A 20,261-nucleotide genomic window follows, 5' to 3' on the forward strand; every position below is an offset into this window, starting at 1 on the left:
AAAAAAAAAAAAAAAAAAAAAAAGACTATCTTTTAGGATATTTCTATACCAAAAGAAGCAGGGAGAGAAGACCTAATGTGCATAAACAGAATGACATGTCACAGAAACAGCCAGATGGGTCTAATCAAGTCCAAAGGAAAGCTGGGAACAATGTTCAACAAAATAGTAGCCAGGTGGAAGCCATAATACTCATGTTAGGAGACTGGGGGCTTTTGGAGGAAGCCATTCTCTGGGGCTACTGTATGGGTCTTCTAAGGCAGCCATGGATTCATAGCGGTGTCACAAAAGCTGAGCACAGTGGCACATCATGTAATCCAGCACTCTGAGCAGGAGGACTGCGAGTGTGAGCCCAGCGTGGGCAATCTATGGAGACCCTGTCTCAAAATAAAAGAAAAAAATGTAGCTCAGGACAAAGGCCTTAGATTCAACTCCAGTACCAAAAAGGTAAAAAAAAAAAAAAGACATGTCACAAGGATCCAGGCAAGTAGAAAGACAATTATTAACTTCTTGAAAAATAAGAAGTTAGGCATAAAAATAAAATATAACCAAATAACCAGTCACTGTGTGCTTCTGGCCACTTCCCTAAAGGGTTGAAAGCATAGCTCCGTGGGAGAGTATAGGGCGCCAAGTCTGATCCCCAGCACTGTGCATTTAAACACTGAGTATTAAACTAATTAAAATTCTATTTCTCTATTGGGATTTCCTCTTGCAGAGTAGAAAGTCAGTAAATAACATCCAAAACCCAAGGCCCAGCCAGGAATGGCAGTGCACATTTGTTATCCCAGCACTCAGGAGGCTGACGCAGGAGGAGCGCCGAGAATGAGGCCAGTGTGGACTACCTAGCAAAATCCCGTCTCCCAAGAACCAGCAGGACGACGTGGCAACAAGAGTGTGGTGAACAGCCATGGGACCTGGAGAGCAGCAGTGTAGAGAGTGGGGAGACGGGGCAGGTTCCTGACCTAACACAGGCTTTGCACAATGAGAGATTTTACAAATATGTCAAGGAAGGGCACAGCTCAGACAGGGGTGCAAGAACCAGGAACCCAAGGCCACTGCACAGGCCTCCTGGAGCTGAGCACCAGCCCACAAAACATGGGTACAAAGAGACTCTCAAGGCTCATGACCCTGTAGCTCCCACTCATTCAGGCTTGATGGACACAAATGCAGTTAGAGAGAGTGACAGGTGTCACCTGCTCATGGAGGATTTGGGACTCATAGAATGGTGGGGCCCAGTCGCAGGGAGTGACTTACTGCGGGACATGTGCACTGTGGCAAGCCGGCGGTACAGGGCCTTCTGCCGGGGGTCTGGGTGGAAGCCACTCTTGGTGAAGTAGACATGTATGTAGATGGAGCCATTCTGCTGGACACTCTGCAAGGGACAGACAGAGAAATGGGCAGGCAGCCACCAGGGAGGACAGGCAGAACCTGAGGATCGGCACTAACCCCACCTGTGGCTGTCCAGAGTGCCTGGAATGGGACATGCAGTGAGCAGAAAGAGATGGGCGCTGTAGTCAGGCGGACTTGGGCTGGATTCTGGTCTTGCCCAGAGCCTGCTGGCTAGATGGGCTCAGGCTTTCTCCCTGGCTTCAGCCATCCAGGGGATGAAAATCACCAAGCACTAACCAGAAAGCACTGCACTGAGGCCCCAGCAGAGCACCAACATTGTGCCTGAGGGACACAGCAAGGGCTGTCACCACTGCTAGTGTCACTCACTAGACAGGAAGATGAGGCTGACCCATAGAAACTCACATGTGCCCCCTGCTCCAGGGACACAGTCACCATCCTCCTACCCCAACAAGTTCCATGCTGCTCCACATCAGCCACATGTAGTGTGTGGGTCACATCCAGGGTGCAGATGAGGCGTCAACTTGGGCCCACACCATAGGGTCTTGGGGGACAAAGTGGGACCCAGTCCATAGGCCTTGACCCCAGCTTCTACACTGCTGCTTCTCCCATGCTGTGCCATGAGTCTGCCCCAGCCTCCCAGGCAGGGGACTACTCTCACTGCGTATAGAGGGGAACAGTGAGGCTTGGTAGGGAGGCAAGCTGCCAAGGATCACTGGTTAGAAGGTGAAAACCAGATCTGAGCCCCCTCTGTCCTTCCAGCAGTGCTCAGGTTCATGAACCACACCACGCCCTGCCATTCACTACACCCTGACCGAGAAATGGAGCTTCAAGGGGTGAGACCAAAGTCCTCAGGATCAGCTCTCCGGATGGGCTGGCCAGTCCCCAGCCTTCCTTGGGCATCGGGCAAGGCCTGAGCTGCCAACTCAACAGGTGCTGTCACCTGCCTCAGAGTAGTGTCCACACCCTCCCAGCTACCCAGACAGACAGGGCAGATGCCACCACCCTCCCAGAGGTGGGCAGAAAGAAAGGCAGGCTCAGCACTGCGAGGCCCTGAGGAAAGGTCATCAGCATTCACCAATTCTGTACCTGGCCCCTGGTAGGGACTGACAATAATACACAAATAACTGAGGTGGCCAACCCACCCTCGCCGATGTCACAGTCTCACAGGGAGGAAGACCGATTGAGCTCACAGGACAGACAAGGCTGGGATGGGAAGGACCCAGAGGCGGCACCTAACCAGGCCCACGGGTCAGGGAAGGCGTCAGGAAGAGTAGGCAAGGTATGAGCCCTGGCTGTCAGAGTCCACAGCCAGAGAGCCTGAGGTCAGTCACTCCCTGGGCAGCCTTTGAAAAGTCACCGTGCTGCTCTGTACGTCAGTTTACCCATCTATGCCCGTCTATCTGCAGATATATTTCCTCCTTCATGGAATGCTGGAAAGTTTCCATGAGCCGATCTGGCCTAGTGCCCTGCGCCAACAGCAAAAACTTAATCAACATTTATGTTTTTTCTTTCTGAGACAGGATTTCACTATGCAGTTCAGGCTAGCCTTAAACTTACTTTGTAGTCCAGGAAGGCCTTGAACTCGCAGCAATCTTCCTGCCTCAGCCTCCCAAGTGCTGCGATTACAGAAGTGTGCCACTAGGGCCAGTCATTTATGTTATTTGGAAAAAGGGCTGCCTGCCAAACTGAGGATGCCCAGGCCCTCTGGGCTATCAGCAGCCATCCCCTAGGCTGAAGTCAGAACGGAGCTGTGCGTGGTAGCACACATCCGTAATCCCAGCACCTAGGAGGCTGAGACAGGATTGTGGTAAATTCAAGGCCAGGATGAACCATACAGTAAGATCCTGCCTCAAAAAAGTAAATAAAGGGGCTGGGGAGATGGCTCAGTGGGATAAGCGCTTCCCTGGCAAGCTCAAGGACCTGAGTTCAATCCCCGGGTCTGCCAAAAAAAAAAAAAAAAAGTAATAATAAATAAATAAAATAAACAAATGATAAAGTCAGGATCCATTGCCCTAGAAACCCTAGGCCACCCCAACCAGAGACTGAAGGGCCCTGCTTGCTGTCACAGGGCCCAAAAGCAGAGGACAGGGTGCAGCAGGGCCCACCTGCGGGATGTCGAGCTCAGCAAAGTGCTCGTAGCAGCCATCGGAGTTCTCGCCACTGGTCCAGTCACCATATACCAGGTCATGCTGCTCCCAGAAGAGCGCTGAGGTGGCATTGAAATCTGTAAAGTGCTCGTGCTCCGAGATGTATACGTGCAGGTTCTGGGGGGAGAGGAGGGGCTTAGTGCTGCTGGGCAGGGTCTCTCTAGATTGCAGGGGCAGGGGTTGCTGGGACAGTCACACATTCACAGGCATGGTTATCACAGGGCAGGGGACAGTGGATAGGATGAACTCTCACACCGCTACTGCACCTGTCCTGGCCTAAGCCTGAGACAGTGAGCAAAGAGCACCTGGGGTCAAGAGCACCTGTTGGTTAGACTTTAGGGCCTCCCCTGAGGACTACTCTGTCTACTGCCTCTGGCCTCCCTAGAGGGATATCCACAGGCCTGGAGCTCTGTAGGCTTGGGAGTAAAGCACAGCAGGAGCTAGCAACCCAGAAGGGGTGGCAGGCTCCAGGAACTTTCTCCTTTCTCAGTCCATCTTCATCCAGAGCCCTGAGGCCACTGACTGTGAATGGCCAATCAGGAGTCACCTCCCAAAAGTCCTGTGAAACAGGACTTTGGAGAGCAGAAAGGGAGAGCCTGCTCCTTGCCCTACCCCCCCCCCTGCACCCCATAAAGCAAGCACACATGCAGCACCAAGGACCCTGCTGCCAAAGTTTTTAAACAACCTGGTGAGATCTCCGCTGTCCATTCTCCTACACAGGCCAGCACCAAACCCAGACGCACAGGCTGCAGGTGGTACGGTGACATTCCCAGAGCTGACATGCATGAGGACCTGCTCTCTCCCCTCTCTTGGTACTTATCCCTCCTCCTCCGCCGCCCTGAAGGGCATCTCCCACCTGCAGTTACCATTAAAGTGTCTTTGGGGAACAGGTTGCGGCTGGCGACGCGCGGGGCTCCTCCAGGGCCCGCTTGGTCCTGAGGGGCCGGCCCTCTGCGGAACCAGCTGCTGATGGCCCAGATGATGAAGATCCTGCGGAGGGAGGCGCAGCTATGAGGCCTGGCCTCGCCCTTCCTGGCGCCAGCCTCTGCCTGGGCTCCTGCTCACTCATGGATGCCTAGCCTGGGGCTGCTATGCGCAGTGTAGAGAGCGCTCAGGGCCGGGGAATGACAGATGCTCCAGACTATGCCTCTCCAGGGAGACAGCCCAGACACCACTGGGTGCCACGGGGCCTGGCACTGCATGGTCATGCAGGGCACCCACCCTGGGTTCTCCAGGAGCTCCTGGTAGCCCCAGGGGGTTAAATGCTCGGAAGCTCAGACCCAGTCCCCTGAGTGTCCAACTGAAGAGGAATCTTCCTTACAATCTGGACTCCTGTACTTTACAGGCACAAAACTTTAGGAAGAGCAAGCTTTTCAAACTCCACATCAACAGCAAATGTAGAAGCAGGTGGGAAGCAGATTAGTCCTTACTTTCAGTCACAGCGGGCTGGCATTTGCAGACCCACTCTACCGGCAGAAGGAACTGCACGGCTCATTGAGGCTCACCAATACAGGGGAAGCAACACAGCCAGTGGTGATTACTGGCCTAGTACATGCAAGGGCCTGAGTTCAGTCCCCAGTGCAACCACAACCAAAATACCCTGAGCATAATAAAACCAGCATGCACTGATCATTCTGAGAAAAATCACTACTGACACATAGGGTTTTTTTCTTTCCTTTTCCTCTTATAAGACTGGGGATCAGGGACACTCCACCGCTGAGCTACATCCCTAGCCTTTTCCAAAGCATCTTATTCTAACTGAGGGTCTCTCTAAGTTGCCCAAGCTGTACTTGAACCCACAGGCCTCTTCCTTCCTCTGTCCCTCCTCCCTCTGCACTGGGATTCTATGCCTGTGCGACCACCCCAGGCATGCAGGTCACCTTTGGGTCATTTTTCTCACTTCTTGCCACTTTTCTTATTTGAAGTTTAATGAACAAAACACCCCCTGCAAACAAAACAAACGAAAACAAATACCCTCTGCCCCAGAAATTGTGCCAAATTGCCAATTGTTTTCCCCATATCCATCTGCCCTTCCTCAGAAAGAAAATTTCTAAATTTTAGGAGTCTGGATCTTGGTCACACAGCATGAGACTGCAATTCCAGTCTGCATCACAGCCAATGTGAGCACACGGAGAACTTCTAGCCAATAAAATGTGACATCAACGTGCTACGTGGGTGTCTGGGAACTGCACAAAGAAAAGAGGCGCGTCTCTTGATTTCGTTCTCTGGTTCTTCTTCCTAGAACATCAATGTGATAAATGCATCTCTGGCAGTCATCTCAGACCATGAGGACCGGGGGGCGAGACCAAGCAAGGCTAAAGAAAAGCAAGAAGGAGTCTGGGTCACAGGAACCCTGCTCTCTGACTGGCACATGAGAAAGAAACTGTGCTAATGCAGATATCCCAGATGAACGCAGCTGTATTGTTCAAAATGAAAAATGACACAGAGGGGCTGGTGAGATGGCTCAGTGGTCTAAAGCACCTACTTAGAACAAGCTTAGCAAAGCACAGGGACCGCGGTTCGATCCCCCAGCACCACATGCCAGCCAGCCCCGCCCCCTGGTGGGCTGAGCTGGCCACACACACACACACACACACACACACACACAAAAAAAAAAAAAAAAAAAAAAAAAAAAAAAAAAAAAAAAAAAAAAACAGAGGTTAAGAGCCCAGTCACTTGGGCCAGCGAGACAGCTCAACAGACTAAGCACCTGCTTAGGCAAGCGCAGGGACCAGCATTTGATCCCCTGTGCCACATGCCGTGCTGGCTCCACCCCTGGGAGCACTGACCTGGCCACCGAGTTCAGGCATGGTGACCCATGCCTGTAATCCCAGCGCTGGGGAGGTTGAAAACAGGAGGATCACTGCAAGTCCAAGCTACACAGTAAGACCCTGTACCAAATATATTAAAAAAAAAAAAAGAACCCAGTCACTAAGCTACAAAATACATATTAAGCAGCTCTAATATGAAATTCTCCAACATCCAAAAACTTCTGACCACTGACATGAAGATGCAAGTGGAAAATTCCACACCTGACCTCACATGATTGGTCACAGTCAAAACACAGGCCCTCTGACGGCACTCCCCAGGGACTGTGGGCGCAGCAGAGGGAAATAAGAAATCAAGAGACGTGCCTCTTTTCTTTGTGCAGTTCCCAGACACCCACGTAACACACTGATTTCACATTTTATTGGCTAGAAGTTCTCCGTGTGCTCACACCTGGCTGTGATGCAGACTGGAATTGCCTAGCATGTATGAGGCCCCAAGATTGACCCTCGGCAGGTTTGAAAAAAAAAAGTAATTAAAAAGAAACACAGGGCTGGTGAGATGGCTCAGTGGTCTAAAGCACCTACTTAGAACAAACTAAGCTAAGCAAAGCACAGGGACCGCGGTTTGATCCCCCAGCACCACATGCCAGCCAGCCCTGCTCCCTGGTGGGCTGAGCTGGCCACACACACACACAAAATAAATAAATTAATTAATTAATTAATTAATTAAAAAAAAAAAAAAAAGAAAAGAAACACATAGGGGCCAGGGAGATGGCTCAGTGGAATAAGTGCTTCCCTGGCAAGCGCAAGGGCCTGAGTTCAATCCCCGGTTCGGGGGGAAAACAAAAAGAAAACAAAAGAAACATAATTTTTTTCTCACTTTCTTTCTGTACCAAGAACTGAACTCAGGACCTTGCACTTCTGAGACAGGCACTGTGCTGCTGAGCTGTCTCCTCAGCCACAATTATTTCCAGAGGCAGGTGTGGCAGCACATAAAATCCCTGCACTCCTTGGGAGGCAGAGGCAGGAAGATCACAAGTTCAAGGCTGGGGTCGGGGATATAACTCAGTGGCATAAATGCCTGACTGGCAAGTGTAAGGTCCCGAGTTCAATTCCCCAGTACCAATAAAAACAAAAACAAAAACAAAAAAAACAAGCTCAAGTCTGGTCTGTACTACACAGTCAGACCTTGTCTAAAAACAACCCCCCAAAATTTTGTCACAAGGTGTATAACATAGATATGAACATACATGGCTTTGTTTAGCTCAGGTCTCATTCCCAAAATCTATTGTGTAAATGTAAATACTGTAGAACTCCCAAAAAGCCAGCACCATAAACCCTTCTGGCCTCCAACATTTTTGGATGAGAGGTATTCAACATGAACGTATGGCCCTGGGAGAGACCTTTTATCCCTCTCTCTTTTTTTTTTTGGCCTTTTTGAGACAGGGTCTCACTATGTAGTTCAGGCTGGCCTTGAGCTCACTTTGTAGCCCAGGGTGGTCTCAAACTTGCAAAGATCCTCCTGCTCAGCCTTCTGAGGGCTGGGATTACTGGAGTACATCACCATACCCAGCCCTAGGGGAGACTTTGAATCTTTCTAGACTTCTGTTTTCCCGGAGGTTTAAATAGGGTAATAACAGTATCTGTTCTCATAGGGACACTTATAAACACAAAGTTTTTCACACATGAGTGAGCACACACAAAGTATCAGAAGAATGGCTTAGTATGTGCCAGTCTGTGCTTCAGTGGTATTAGCTATTATTGCTACTGTCATTATAGAAAGGACTTAAAAAAAAACACCTCTGGGACCTGGGGAGTGTGGCTTGATGTCAGAGTGCTTGCCTAGTGCACATGAGGCCCTATGTTTGAGCTCCAGCACCACACAGAGCAAAGCAAGCACCATGGGATGGAAAAGTACTACAGGAGGATGCTGATGTGCAGGGTGCCACCCAACAGGGCCCCTGTCCTGATCGGGGCAGGACTGGGCACAGGGACTTGCCTCTGCCTGCAGGAACCATGGAGCCATGGGGTCTGGGGTCTCAGGGGCCACGGCCCACCTGAGCTATCTATTGCCTCCCAGGAATCCCTGGAGCAGTGCTGGTGAAGCTCTGGGACCAGGGCTCCCTGGGGACCCTGCTGACTCCATGAGAAGCTCCCATTTTTAAAATGCACTTCTTAGGGAGAAAGTGGGAGCAGGGACCAGAGCTTTGTCCTGCTGATGGGTAGCCTGTGGGTGCTGGGTCCCTGCGTAAAAAAGGCAGAGGCCAGCCCTCTTGGCCTCCTGCCTTGGGAGAACATGTGGTGCCCCGTGTACCCAGTTTCATGCACCTTGTTGGAGGGCTCATGTACCTTCCACAACCCCGGCATCTGCAAGGGGTAGGACCTTCCTCACACTTTCAATCCACCTGAGCAAGCAACAAAATTGATGTAAGCCCCTCACATGTTCATAAGTTCCAAAAAATGTAAGAACTCCCGCCTGCCCTGCTCCTCTCTATGCCCAACTGCTGCCATGCTTCTACTCCAGGGACCACTACATGGTCTTAGGGACTGCTCGAGGCCCTTGACACCACCCCTATCCACGGGAACCACTGTCACACAATCTGCTAGAAGCTTCGGATACTCCACAGGTCCCTGAAAGTAAGTCTAAATCTAGTCGAACAACTCCAATGGGGCTAGGGATGTGTCTTAGCAGTGTAACACTTGCCTTGCATGCCTAAGGCCCTGGATTCAGTCAAAAGAAAAAGGGGGAGGCTGACAGACGGACAGTCAGTCAGTTCATGGTGCACTCCTGCGATCCCCGTACTCAGGAAGCTAAGGCAAGAAATCTACACAGTTTACGGCCAGTCTGGGCAATTTAGCAAGACCCAGTCTCCAAAACAAAATAAATGGGGCCAGGTAGATGGCTCAATGGAATAAGCACTTCCCTAGCAAGTGCAAGGGTCTGAGTTCAATCCCCAGTTCCGCCAAAAATAAAAATAAAAATAAATAAATAAAAAGATTTCAAAACAGTCATGGTGGCGCATGCCTAGAATCTCAGCACTCAGGAGGCTAAGACAGGAGGATCTCTACAAGTTCAATGCCACCCTGAGCTACACAGCAAGACCCTGTCTCAGAAAACAAACAACAACAAAAAAAATGACCGCAGGCAAGATGGTCTGGGAGCATCCGCCTGAACTGACATCTGGTGCCCGCTAGTTTTAAGAGAGGAAATGAGCCTCGCCTAGGATGTATTAAAACTCTCTCTGAAGGAAGCGCCTCATATACTGATGCAGAAAGATTTCTCAGATACAGCCTAATGAAAAAAATCATGAAGGACAGCGTGAAACAGGTTGCTGCTCATGTAAAATGCAAGGAAGAACAAAACTGATCTTTATGCAGAACCACTCAAAGTGACATAAGTCAGAGTCCCACAGCATTATGTGGCCAAGAGGAAGGAAAGAGGCCCAGGGCTCCGTGGCTGGAGCTGGGGCACACAGGCGGGAACAACACCCAGCTGTGGGGCTGAACACAGCCCGGAGATTTCCTTCCCACCAAGTCTCTCAGCCACTTCAGAGGTCATGGGCTACTTTTTACCTGTTTATGTTTTCAGGCTTTAAAAAAAGAAAAAAAAAACCACTCAGGGCCAGGGAGATGGCTCAGTAGAATAAGCGCTTGCCTGGTAAGCGCAAGGGTCTGAGTTCAATCCCCAGTTCCGCAAAAAAAAAAAAAAAAAAAAAACAAAAACCACTGAACAACAAAACCAACCTATAAAAAGGAATTGTGGTCAACATGGACTGAAACTGTACAGGTCACACACAGGGACAGATTCTCATGGAATTGTTCTGATGACTCCTAAGCTAATGTCCCATCTGTGTGGAAACAACTGAGGCTGTAAAAAAGAGGTGGGTTGAGACCCAGAGCAGCCAGGCTCTCTGTGCTACCTGAGGCTACACACCCCCCACCTCTCACCCCTGTATTGAGAGGTGATCTTTGGTTGTGGACAAGCAGGTGGGCGCCCACTGTCCTCTCCACATCAGGCCTATCTCTGAGCACCCTTACACAATCCCCTTAGGACCAAGTACAAAGGCACGTGCACATCCAGGTGGATGAGGATAGGACAGTCTGCCTCAAAAGCACATCTGCCCTTACACCCACAGGCCCACGTGCAGGGAGTCAGTCTGGAAAGACTGCAGGACTGGGCTGCAGCTCAGTGATAGAGTACTCACCTAGCATAGGTAAGGCCCTGAGCTCCATCCCTAGGACTATAAAAACAAGAAAAACAAACAAACAAAAAACAAAAACCTAGTACTTGCTAAGGCAAGAGGATCACAAGTTCAAGGCCAGTGTGAATTACATACCAAGACTCCTGTCACAAAAACAGCCAGGTGTGATGGAACACACCTGCAATCCCTGCACTATGGAGGCTGATACAGAAGGATGGTAACTTTAAGCCTAGCCACAGAACCAGGGAATCAGAGGGGTCACAGAACCAGAACAGAAGCAGTGGCACAAGCACCTGTCCAGCAAGTACAACATTCTGAGCTTGATTCCTAGTATCCCCACCAAAAATAAATAAATTGACCCAGCCTAAGAAACTCAGTAAGATCCTGTCTCAAAACAAAAACAAAGAGACTGGGTACAGTGGCACACGCCTGTAATCCCAGCTCTTGGGAGGCTATAAACAGGCTGATCACTATGAGTCTAATCTAGTAGGGAGACCCTGAACACCCTGTAGACTCTTTCCTAAAAAAATGCAAATCAAATAAATAAATAAAATAAAAATTAAAAATTAAAAAAAGGACCCTGGGTTTAATATCCAGTACCATTTAAAAAACTAAAAAGTGTTAAAGGGCCAATGTTATGTTATATATATAAATTCTGGGTAAAGGTCCCCCTCCCCCAACTCCTATGCTCAAAGAATAAAGGCCTCAGTCACTGTTTTGGAGATCAGGCCTTTAATAAACATCATTAAGAAGCTAAGGGTATGGCTCAGTGGCTGAGCATGTGATTAGCATGCATGAGGCTCCAAATTCAATCCCTAGCTCACAATTTTCTTAAATAAAACCTTTAGGACTAAATGAGATCCTAATCCACTGTAGCTGGTGTCATTATGAGCAAGGACAGAGAACCCAAAGGAAAGGCCAGGCAGTGCCCAGCTCCAAGCCCAGGAAAGTGGTCTCCAGAACTGAGAAGACAACAGTTTCTGACACCTGTACAGCAGGATCATCACCTGTGGGGTGGATTTCGGTCCTTCCCTGCTTTCCTCATTTGAGCATTGTCAGGGAACAAACCTAGGCCTGCCTGCTCACCTGAACAGCACGCCTTTGATGACCTGCCAGGCGTTGGGTGCCGGCTGGGGTGGTGGGTTCTGGGGTTGGGTCTCCGCCGGTGGGTCCCTCCCAATGCTGCCATTGCTGGTCACCTGCAGGGGACAGAGGCCAAGGTGAGGTGAGGGAGGGACCTGACACAGGACTCTGGCACCAACATGCACCGTGGCAAACAGGCCAAGAACACCGCAAGCCTGAGCTACTATCAGAGGTGAAATCAACAAAAGCATCTGGGAGGAGAGCTGGGTCCCCTTCCATTAGAAGGAAAACGCCCCCCAAGCAGCTCACTACTGTAGGGAACACAGCAGTGACCCACAGAGCCCCCTGCTACCCTCTGCTCAGCAATCTGTGAGCAGAGTCATCTGACTCATCTCCATCAGACTCATCTCCAGACAGGCATGACCCAGAACACGCAGGACTAGGGAGCATGAGGACAACAGTGGAGGTGTCACGGGCTACTGGCTCTGACACGGCTGGTGGGAGGACGCAGGTCCAGCAAGCAACACACAGGCGGAAGGCTGCCATCACTCGCTGAGGCTGGAGGTGAGGAGGTGGGCACAGCCACTGGAAGGATCTGATGGCAGGTGCCAGCCTGTGTGGGGCCGCTGGTCCAGCAGGCAAGAGAGACCCAGAAAAACACAACCAGAGTACGGGTTTCAGTATCTCAAGCCACACAGCTCTTAGCAGGATCAGGAACCTAGACAACATGGCGAGACACTGTCTCAGAAAACAACAAAAAGCAAAACAAAAGGTGAATAGAAAACATGCCCTGGGCTGGAGAGATGGCTCAGTGGTCTAAAGCACCTACTTGGAACAAGCTTGGCAAAGCACAGGGACCGCAGTTCAAACCCCCAGCACCACATGCCAGCCAGCCCCGCCCCCTGGTGGGCTGAGCTGGCCACACACACACACTAAATAAAAATGTTGAAAACATGCCCTGCAGTCAGGCTCAGGTTGCTGTGGTTTGATCCCCAGAACTCAAGCCAGCAAAACCTGCCCTAAAGGCATTCGGAGCCAAAAATAAAAATAAAAATAAAAAAATTCCTTCTGCCATTTTTTTTTTTCTCTTTGCGGAACCGGGGATTGAACTCAGGACCTTGTGCTTGCCAGGCAAGGACTTATTCTACTGAGCTATCTCCCCGGCCCCCCTTCTGCCATTTTTTTAAAAAAAGAAAAGATGTTGCATAGATCCTGCTTTACCTTGGTCTTAACTATCCAGCAGAAAAGTATAAAAACGAAGTATAAGAAGTAAAACCATGCTGTTATGTTTAGCTGTAGGGGACTCAGGTCAACAATTTCTGACATTGCCAGTGAAGCGGAAGACCCAATACTATTATGGGCTACTGGACTCTTTTAGAATATTTTGCTGAGTTTACACACCTATAATATTTAAATGATGGAACTTAACAAAAAAGGGTGATACAGATGAATGTCCATTTTATATCTGTATTCAAAGTGGTTAGGATAGATATATAGTTACATTCTCTTAATGAATAGAGGGTTTTGTTCTAATGGTGTTTGTAAATAGGATATCATGTCCGCATCTTGTACCGCAATTAACCACTAGGAAGAATGTATGTAATGTGTTAATTATTGAAACTGTCCTACCAATTTGGTTTGAAACTGTCTCACTGCTATTTGTTTCTCAATAAAATTATGGAAAAATAAATAAATAAATAAATGAAAGCAAACATGCCCTGGAAAAACAGGCAGCAGAAGTGATAGCTTGGGGCCAGGGAGATGGCTCAGTGGAATAAGCGCTTCCTTGGCAAGCGCAAGGGCCTGAGTTCAATCCCCAGTTCCGCAAAAAAAAAAAAAAAACAAAAAAACAAAAAACAGAAGTGATAGCTAGCAGACAGCCACTATTGACCAGGTGTCAGGGAGGCCCCCTGACGAGCTGCCTTTGACATGTGGGTGGAACCCTCAGCCTGGCAACACCAGGAAGGAGGTCTTAGAGCAGGGAGGGGTGTACAGGATAGTGAGGCCACAGAGACACAGGGCCCCCTCAGGCCTGGCGTGGCTCAGGGAGCAAGGGCACCACATTCCGGTCTGCAGAGCATCTGAGTTGACTAAGGGTTGGAAACAGAGCTGGGGCAGGACCAGGACTTGAACACATACTGGCTATTTCCCAGGTCTCACTTTTATCCACAGCAATGGATAACCTAGCAGGGAATGTCCCACACACGGACTAAAACCACGAGAGGGTCGGGGAGATGGCTCAGTGGAATAAGCACTTCCCTGGCAAGTGCCAAAGGCCTGAGTTCAATCCCCGGTTCCGCCAAAAAAATAAAATAAATAAATAAAACCACAACAAGAGGCCTGCAGGTCCCTAATCAAAAGCACTGGCAGTAACAGGTGTGGCAAAGCAAACCTCAAATCCCGCATTCTGGAAGGTTGAGGCAGGAGGATCACAAGTTCAAGCCCTGCTTGGACGACTTCATGACTTAACAAGATTCTGTTTCAAAATAAAAAATTTAAAAGGGGGTGGAGCACCCACTCCAGTGAGTTGTGGTCCCTGCCCCCGTGTGTTTACCGACTCCATCTCAGGCTGTAGTACTGAGCAGGAGATTCTGAGCCCCTCTGTCCCAAAGAGGGTGGAGGGTGCTGGGGATTTACCAAAGTGCAAAGGCTTTGCATTCAGTCTCCAGTATACATTAGGAGGAACACAGGAATCCAGAATGGTACAGCTGCTTTGGAACCCAGGGCAGTGACTTACCAGGCTACACCTGCAGCTACTATACAAACTAGAGAACCCAGTCTGGGCAGCAATCCAAGACATAGGAGGACATATGTCTGCACACAAGCTCGTACACGAACTTTTACGGTAGTATTATTTGTAACAGCCCCAAACTATAAACAAACCAAGGCTTTTCAATAATTGAATGAACAAACTGTGATGTGGCTTCATAACACTGCTCAGCAATAAAATGCAACAAGCACACCAAACATGGTAGAACACACTGGTAATCCCAGCACTCAGGAGGCTGAAGCCGGAGGATCACTGCAAGTCCAGGTCACGCTGCACTACAAAGCCAGCCTGAACTACATAGCAAGACTATTTCCAAAAAAGAAAGCAGACTGGCTGTGGTGGCCGATGCCTGTAATCCCAGCACTCGGGAGGCTGAGGCAGGAAGAGTGCTGTTAGTTCTAGGCCAGCCTGGGCTACTTAGCAAGACTCTTAAAAAAAAAAAAAAGTTAAAAAGGCTGGGGATGTAGCTCACTGTGAAGGTCCTGCATTCAATCCCCAATGTCACAAAAAACAAATTAACAAATGCTGATCCATGTAACAGCACATATCGCCAAACCATCCTCCCCAGTGACAGAAGTCAGATACAACTTAAATTGCCTTAATTTTTAGAAACTACAGAGGACCAAAGATGTAGCTCACTGGTACAGCACCTGCCTGGCAAGCACAAGGCCTTAGTTCAATTCCCAGCACCCCCTCCCCCCAAAAAAAGCAAGAAAGTTTTTTTTGTTTTGTTTTTGTTTTTTGTGGTACCAAGGATTGAACTCAGGCCCTCATGCTTGCCAGGGAAGTGCTTATTCCACTGAGCTATCTCCCCAGCCCCAAAAAGCAAGAAAGAAACCATAGAAACACAAAGTTCTTCAGCGTTGCCCCAGCCTGGGAGCAGACAGTGACTACAAAAATGAATGTGGAGCACTACATGCTAGAGCCAACAACAGCTACAATCCCAGCAGCAAAGAGACTGAGGCAGGAGGACCTCCATAAATTCCAGGCCAGCCTGAGATACACAGTGAGACCCTGTGTCAAAACAAACAAGGGCTGGCAAGAGAGCTCAGCAGACCAAGTGCCTGTTTACGCAAGTGCAGAGACTGGGGTTTGATCCCATGCACCACATGGTGCGCTGGTCCCACCCCCGCGGCACTCTGAACCGGCCAGAGTCTGGGAGTGGTGGTGCATGCCTGTAATCCCAGTGCTGGGGAAGCTGAAAACAGGAGGATCACTACAACTGCATAGTGAGACCCTGTACCAAATACATTAAAATAAATAAACGCAAAAGGAATAATAATAATAATAAACGCAAAATGGGAATGTTCTGAAGTGATGAAAGCCCCCATCACCCCTATATCTGCAGATTCTGCATCCAGGATTCAACCCATTGAGGACAGTAAAGATTCAGAAAAAGAGACAACTGCAACACTCTAGGACAAAGTCACCCAGATATGGCTTCTGTGCAGTTCATATGCAAATGCCCCCCCCCATTTAGGCTTCTCTTTGTTTCCTTCTTTTTTTTTTTTTTTTTTTAATGTATTTAGTACAAGCTCTATAGGGTCTCACTACACAGATCAGACTCGTAGTGATCCTCCTATTTTCAGCCTCCCAAGCCCTGGGATTACAGGCATGTGCCACCACGCCCAGTCTTTCCCTTTCTTTGTGTGAAACAGGTGTCACTCTGTAGCCTGGCTGGCCCTCACGCTGTAGCCTGGATCTTCCTGCCTCAGCACCCCCCTCCCAACCTGTGCTGGAATCAGATCTGCACCTCCCCCACTGGGCACTACACTGTTTCATATAAAGGACTGGAGCATCCAAGATCTGCTACGGGAGGTGAGTCCTGGGACCAGCCCCCGGCCCCGGACACCGAGGGACAGCGGTCAACTCAAACTGAACTGCAACCCTGGGTCCACTGAACCACAAAGGAACAAAAGCCACTGCCCTCCATCCACTGTATCTAAGCCACCTCCGTCAAGAGTTACCAGAGGCTGCTCCCCTGACCTGCAGAGTAGAGGCCAAGCTCTCCCTCTACCCTCTTTTCTTTCCAGCACCTTCCACCTCAGGGCCTTTGCACTTGCTGCTCACATTACCTGAAAGGCTATTCCCTCACCTACCTTCGTGACTCCCTCCTTCAGGTCTTCAGTCAAACTCACCTTTTCAGAGAAGCCTCCTCCAACCATCACATTTAACCCGCACTCACTTCCTATCCCCAGCCCAGCTCTATTTTTGTCCACAACACTTACTGCCATCTGAGAAGCTGTACATTTTTCTTCTTTCCCTTGCACTATGTGTCCCTGTCTATGTCTTTCCCCTATCGGAAGTGCCCAAATGGAACTTGAGTTCCCAGAAGGCAGGGCTTCCAGCATGCAATACCGACATAATCCACCAAGACAGAAATGGTGGAGCTGGGACTCCATGTCTGGGCTCCCTCCTAAAAGAGCAGGCTGGCTGTGGCATGAGACTGGGAAAGGTCTGCCCAAGGAGACAAGCCCCTGGTCTAGGGAACAATGGTGGGAGTGAAGGCCAAAGCAGTGCAGACAAAGCCCCTGCTCTTGATCTGTCTGTCCCATCTCATATAAACCCCAGCAACAGCCTTCAGGGGCTGAGGAAGCAGCTGGGACCACAGGACCACGAAAGCCTGGACAAAGCCGGCTTGCAGCTCAAGCTATGCACTGCCTGCTTATTTGCCTGCTTATTTGGGGAGAAGACATCTGAGATCCGGAGGACCCAAGAAGAAGCAGCCAGGTAGAGCAGACACTGGGCAAAGGGCTCAGGAAATGGATCTGAGATGCTCCTGGGAATGAGACTTTGGCATGGCTAATCCTCCTCGAATCCAGGAGTGCTCAAGCTTCGGTGATTGTGTCCCCAGGGCGTTTGGCAACATCTGGAGACATTTTTGGTCGTCACAACTCAGCATGGGGATGTATGCTTCTGACATCTTCTGCAGAGAGATCACAATGTTGCTAAACATCCCAAGGCACATAGGCCAGCCCCCGCAAAGAAGAACTATCCAATCCAAAAATGTCAATGGTGATGGCCTAGACTAATGCTGGTCTAAACCAGGTATGGTGACATACGCCTACAACCTCAGCACACAGGAGGTTGCTGAGGGAGGAGGACTGCCACAAGATTTATGTCAACCTGGGCTACATAGTGAATTCAAGACCAGCCTGAAATACACTATGAAATCTTGCCCCCCCCCAACAAAAACAAAAGGCCAGGCACGGTGGCACACGCCTGTAATCCCAGCACTCAGGAGGCTGAAGCAGGAGAATCCTTACCAGCCTGGGCTACAAAGTGAGTTCAAGGTCAACCTGAGCTGCATAGTAAGACCCTGTCTCAAAAAGATCAAGAAAAAAAAAGGAGGGAGACATCCTAGTCTAGTCTGAAGAAGAGTCAGATTGTGTGAGGCCTGGACCTGCCCTAAATAAAGAAATAAGCTCTTAACGTAAAGCCAAAGGGATGAGCATTACGACCTCAGAAGGACAAGGAGGGCTGGGGAGATGGCTCAGTGGAATAAGCGCTTCCCTGGCAAGCACAAGAGCCTGAGTTCAATTCCCAGTTCCACAAAAAAAAAAAAAGAAGAAAGAAAGACAAGGAAGGACCCAGGCCCAGCGCTTGGAAGGCTGAGGCAGGAATATCACGAGTTATTTTTTTTCTGTGTATATACAGGGTCTCACTGTGCAGCTCAGACTCACAGTGATCCTCCTGTTTTCAGCATCCCTAGTGCTGGATCACAGGTGTGCACCACCACGCCCAGATTCCATCACCAGCTCAGCGCCCCAGGGCAGGGCCAGCATGGCATGTGGTGCCAGGGATCGAACCCTGACCCCTGCACTTGCCTAAGCAAGCGCTTAGACTGCTGAGCTATCTCACTGGCTCTAGAAATACCACAAGTTTGAGGCCAGCCAGGGCTACAAACGCAAAGCCCTGTATCAAAAGGGGAAGGAGGGCCTGGATGCACCTGGAAGCTCAAGGTAATAAGAGCAATTTGTCTTTTTTTTTTTTTTTTTTTTGAATTTTTCAGAACCAGGAATTGAACTCAGGCCCATGTGCTTGCCAAGGAAGCGCTTATTCCACTGAGCTACCTCCCTGGCCCCAATAAGAGCAATTTGAACCACGGTCTCTTGAGCTACCCCACCCCCAATAATCAATGTGAACTTAGAGGAGAAAAGACCTTCCTCTCCGAAAGACTGGAAGCTTCTGAAGGCTGGGCCTTCATCTTCCTTCCAGCACACACTCAACAAGCATTTCCTGAGCTGCTGCACCGCAGACCAAGTCCTCGCTGGAAGGGCTGGAAACACTCCGTCCAGGTGTGTTGGCTCCATCATCCAAACTTTTGGTCTCCTAGTGTCCTTCCCTACATATTTGTCCCATCTTGGGATTCCCCCAGTTCCTCGCAGACTTGTCACCATTCTATTCATCAAGATTATAACTGTCTACATGGAGGGTCCTACCACTCCCCTGGCAGCAGGGACATGGCTGCAACCAGTTTTCTGGCCCATCACAGACAGGGCTGGCCTTGCTGTCCAACTCTCTAGCCACTGGAGAAATGAAGCCCCAAAGAGGGAAAGGAACCTGGCCAAGGTAGCAGAGTCGGCTTCACTCTCCCCTCCCAACCTGCACTCTTCTCCCCTGAGCTGCTTCCCACATAAGTGACATCCTAGTGGGTGGGTCGACAGCACCTTGCTGTCACTCCATCTACTCCTCTGATGCCTCAATAGTGCCTGGCAGGCTGAACTGGTGAGTCCTGCGGTCTCAGTTTCCTTTAAGTAGCAATGGGTCCAAAGTCATCTCTCTCAGGTTCAGGTCCCTTAAAAACGCAGTTTATGCTAAAAGCACTCATTACCCATGCCAGTCCGGATCAACCTGGGTCAGCTTCTATAAGGAATGAATGGATGCCAAACTTATCCCGGGTGACTTCCGCAAGCACCTTAGTCTCACAGTTACTCGGATTCCTGTCTGTAAAATGGGTCCATCGGCCTCCACAGTCCGAGCCCTCACCCATGATGATCACCTTATTTATCCTGCGAGAAAGCTCGCAGTAAAGCGGCACCCACATCTCAGACGCTGCGAGAGCCTGAACGCCTGACCACTCTAAGAGTGGTCTCGGAGCCTGGAATCACAGAGTCGAGAACCCAGGACGACTGCAGACAAGTCTGCGCCCCTCCACGCCACTCTCTGCCTGGCTCGAGCACTGAGCCTGGTGCCCGCCCGGCACGAAGGTGCAGAGGACCGGACGCGCAACAGGGACGGTTCCCGCCACCGGACGGTCCGAGCTCCTGGGCGGCCCGGCCTCGTCTGGGCCCGATATTCAAGGTCCCTCTGGGCAAGGAGACCCCAGTGCACCGCAGTCCGATTAGAGAGGCAAGACACGCTCCGTGGGAGACCCCCCACCTGCGGAAGAGCCCCCTCAGGTCCCTCTCGACCTCTGTACCTGACCGGAGCTGCCGCCCCCGGCCGCCACCACGGCGCTGCCGGTCCCGTCCGCCTCCTGCGCCGCCGCCATCTTCCCGCTCCGGGTCCCCGCCCCCGCCGCCAGCCCCGCCCCGTCCCCCGACAGCGCCAGCACAATCACGCGAGATTTCACTCCTACCCAAGCCACTGGGCCACCGTATCTGGCTAAACCCTTCGGCCACGCCTTCGGAAGAGCCACTTCCGGTTACAAAGGGACCAACCTGGCCACCGTATTCACCGACCTCCACCTCGTTTGTTTTCTCCAATAGGGATGCTACTGTATCCTCTGAAGTTCCTGAACTTTGTTACTTAACATCTGCGTTTGCCCGGAGTTCTCTTTATTGCCCATTGCTCTAATTAACTGGCTTTTCGAATTACCTGAACTTCCTTGCCATCTTGACCGCTTCGACCTGCAAATACCTGTGGTCTTTTTCATTCCCTGTTTCTTGAGCTTTTCCAGCCACTGCGACGCGCGAAAGGGTCCGTACTCGCCGAGAAGGAC

General features: G+C 50.2%; 1 protein-coding gene across 2 annotated transcripts in view; it reads right to left on the reverse strand.

The window, feature by feature from the left end:
- The window catches only part of Clptm1 (CLPTM1, transmembrane protein), a 28,684-nt gene extending 8,854 nt beyond the window's left edge, over positions 1 to 19,830 (reverse strand). The window contains exons 1-5 of one of the 2 annotated variants that reach the window (XM_004644319.2): positions 19,740 to 19,830; positions 11,551 to 11,663; positions 4,361 to 4,484; positions 3,453 to 3,611; positions 1,252 to 1,369 (exon numbers count right to left, since the gene is read on the reverse strand). In XM_004644319.2, the coding sequence (XP_004644376.1) occupies positions 1,252 to 1,369; positions 3,453 to 3,611; positions 4,361 to 4,484; positions 11,551 to 11,663; positions 19,740 to 19,811 (586 nt within the window). In that variant the 5' untranslated portion in view covers positions 19,812 to 19,830. Of the gene's footprint in view, positions 1 to 1,251; positions 1,370 to 3,452; positions 3,612 to 4,360; positions 4,485 to 5,374; positions 5,401 to 11,550; positions 11,664 to 19,739 lie in introns of those variants that run through there. The other variant, XM_023704504.1, reaches the window with a different exon arrangement.
- Positions 19,831 to 20,261: the final 431 nt, after the last annotated feature.

The sequence above is a fragment of the Octodon degus genome, unplaced genomic scaffold (assembly GCF_000260255.1).
Source record: "Octodon degus isolate 3935 unplaced genomic scaffold, OctDeg1.0 scaffold00197, whole genome shotgun sequence".
In the NCBI taxonomy this organism is placed as follows: domain Eukaryota; kingdom Metazoa; phylum Chordata; class Mammalia; order Rodentia; family Octodontidae; genus Octodon; species Octodon degus.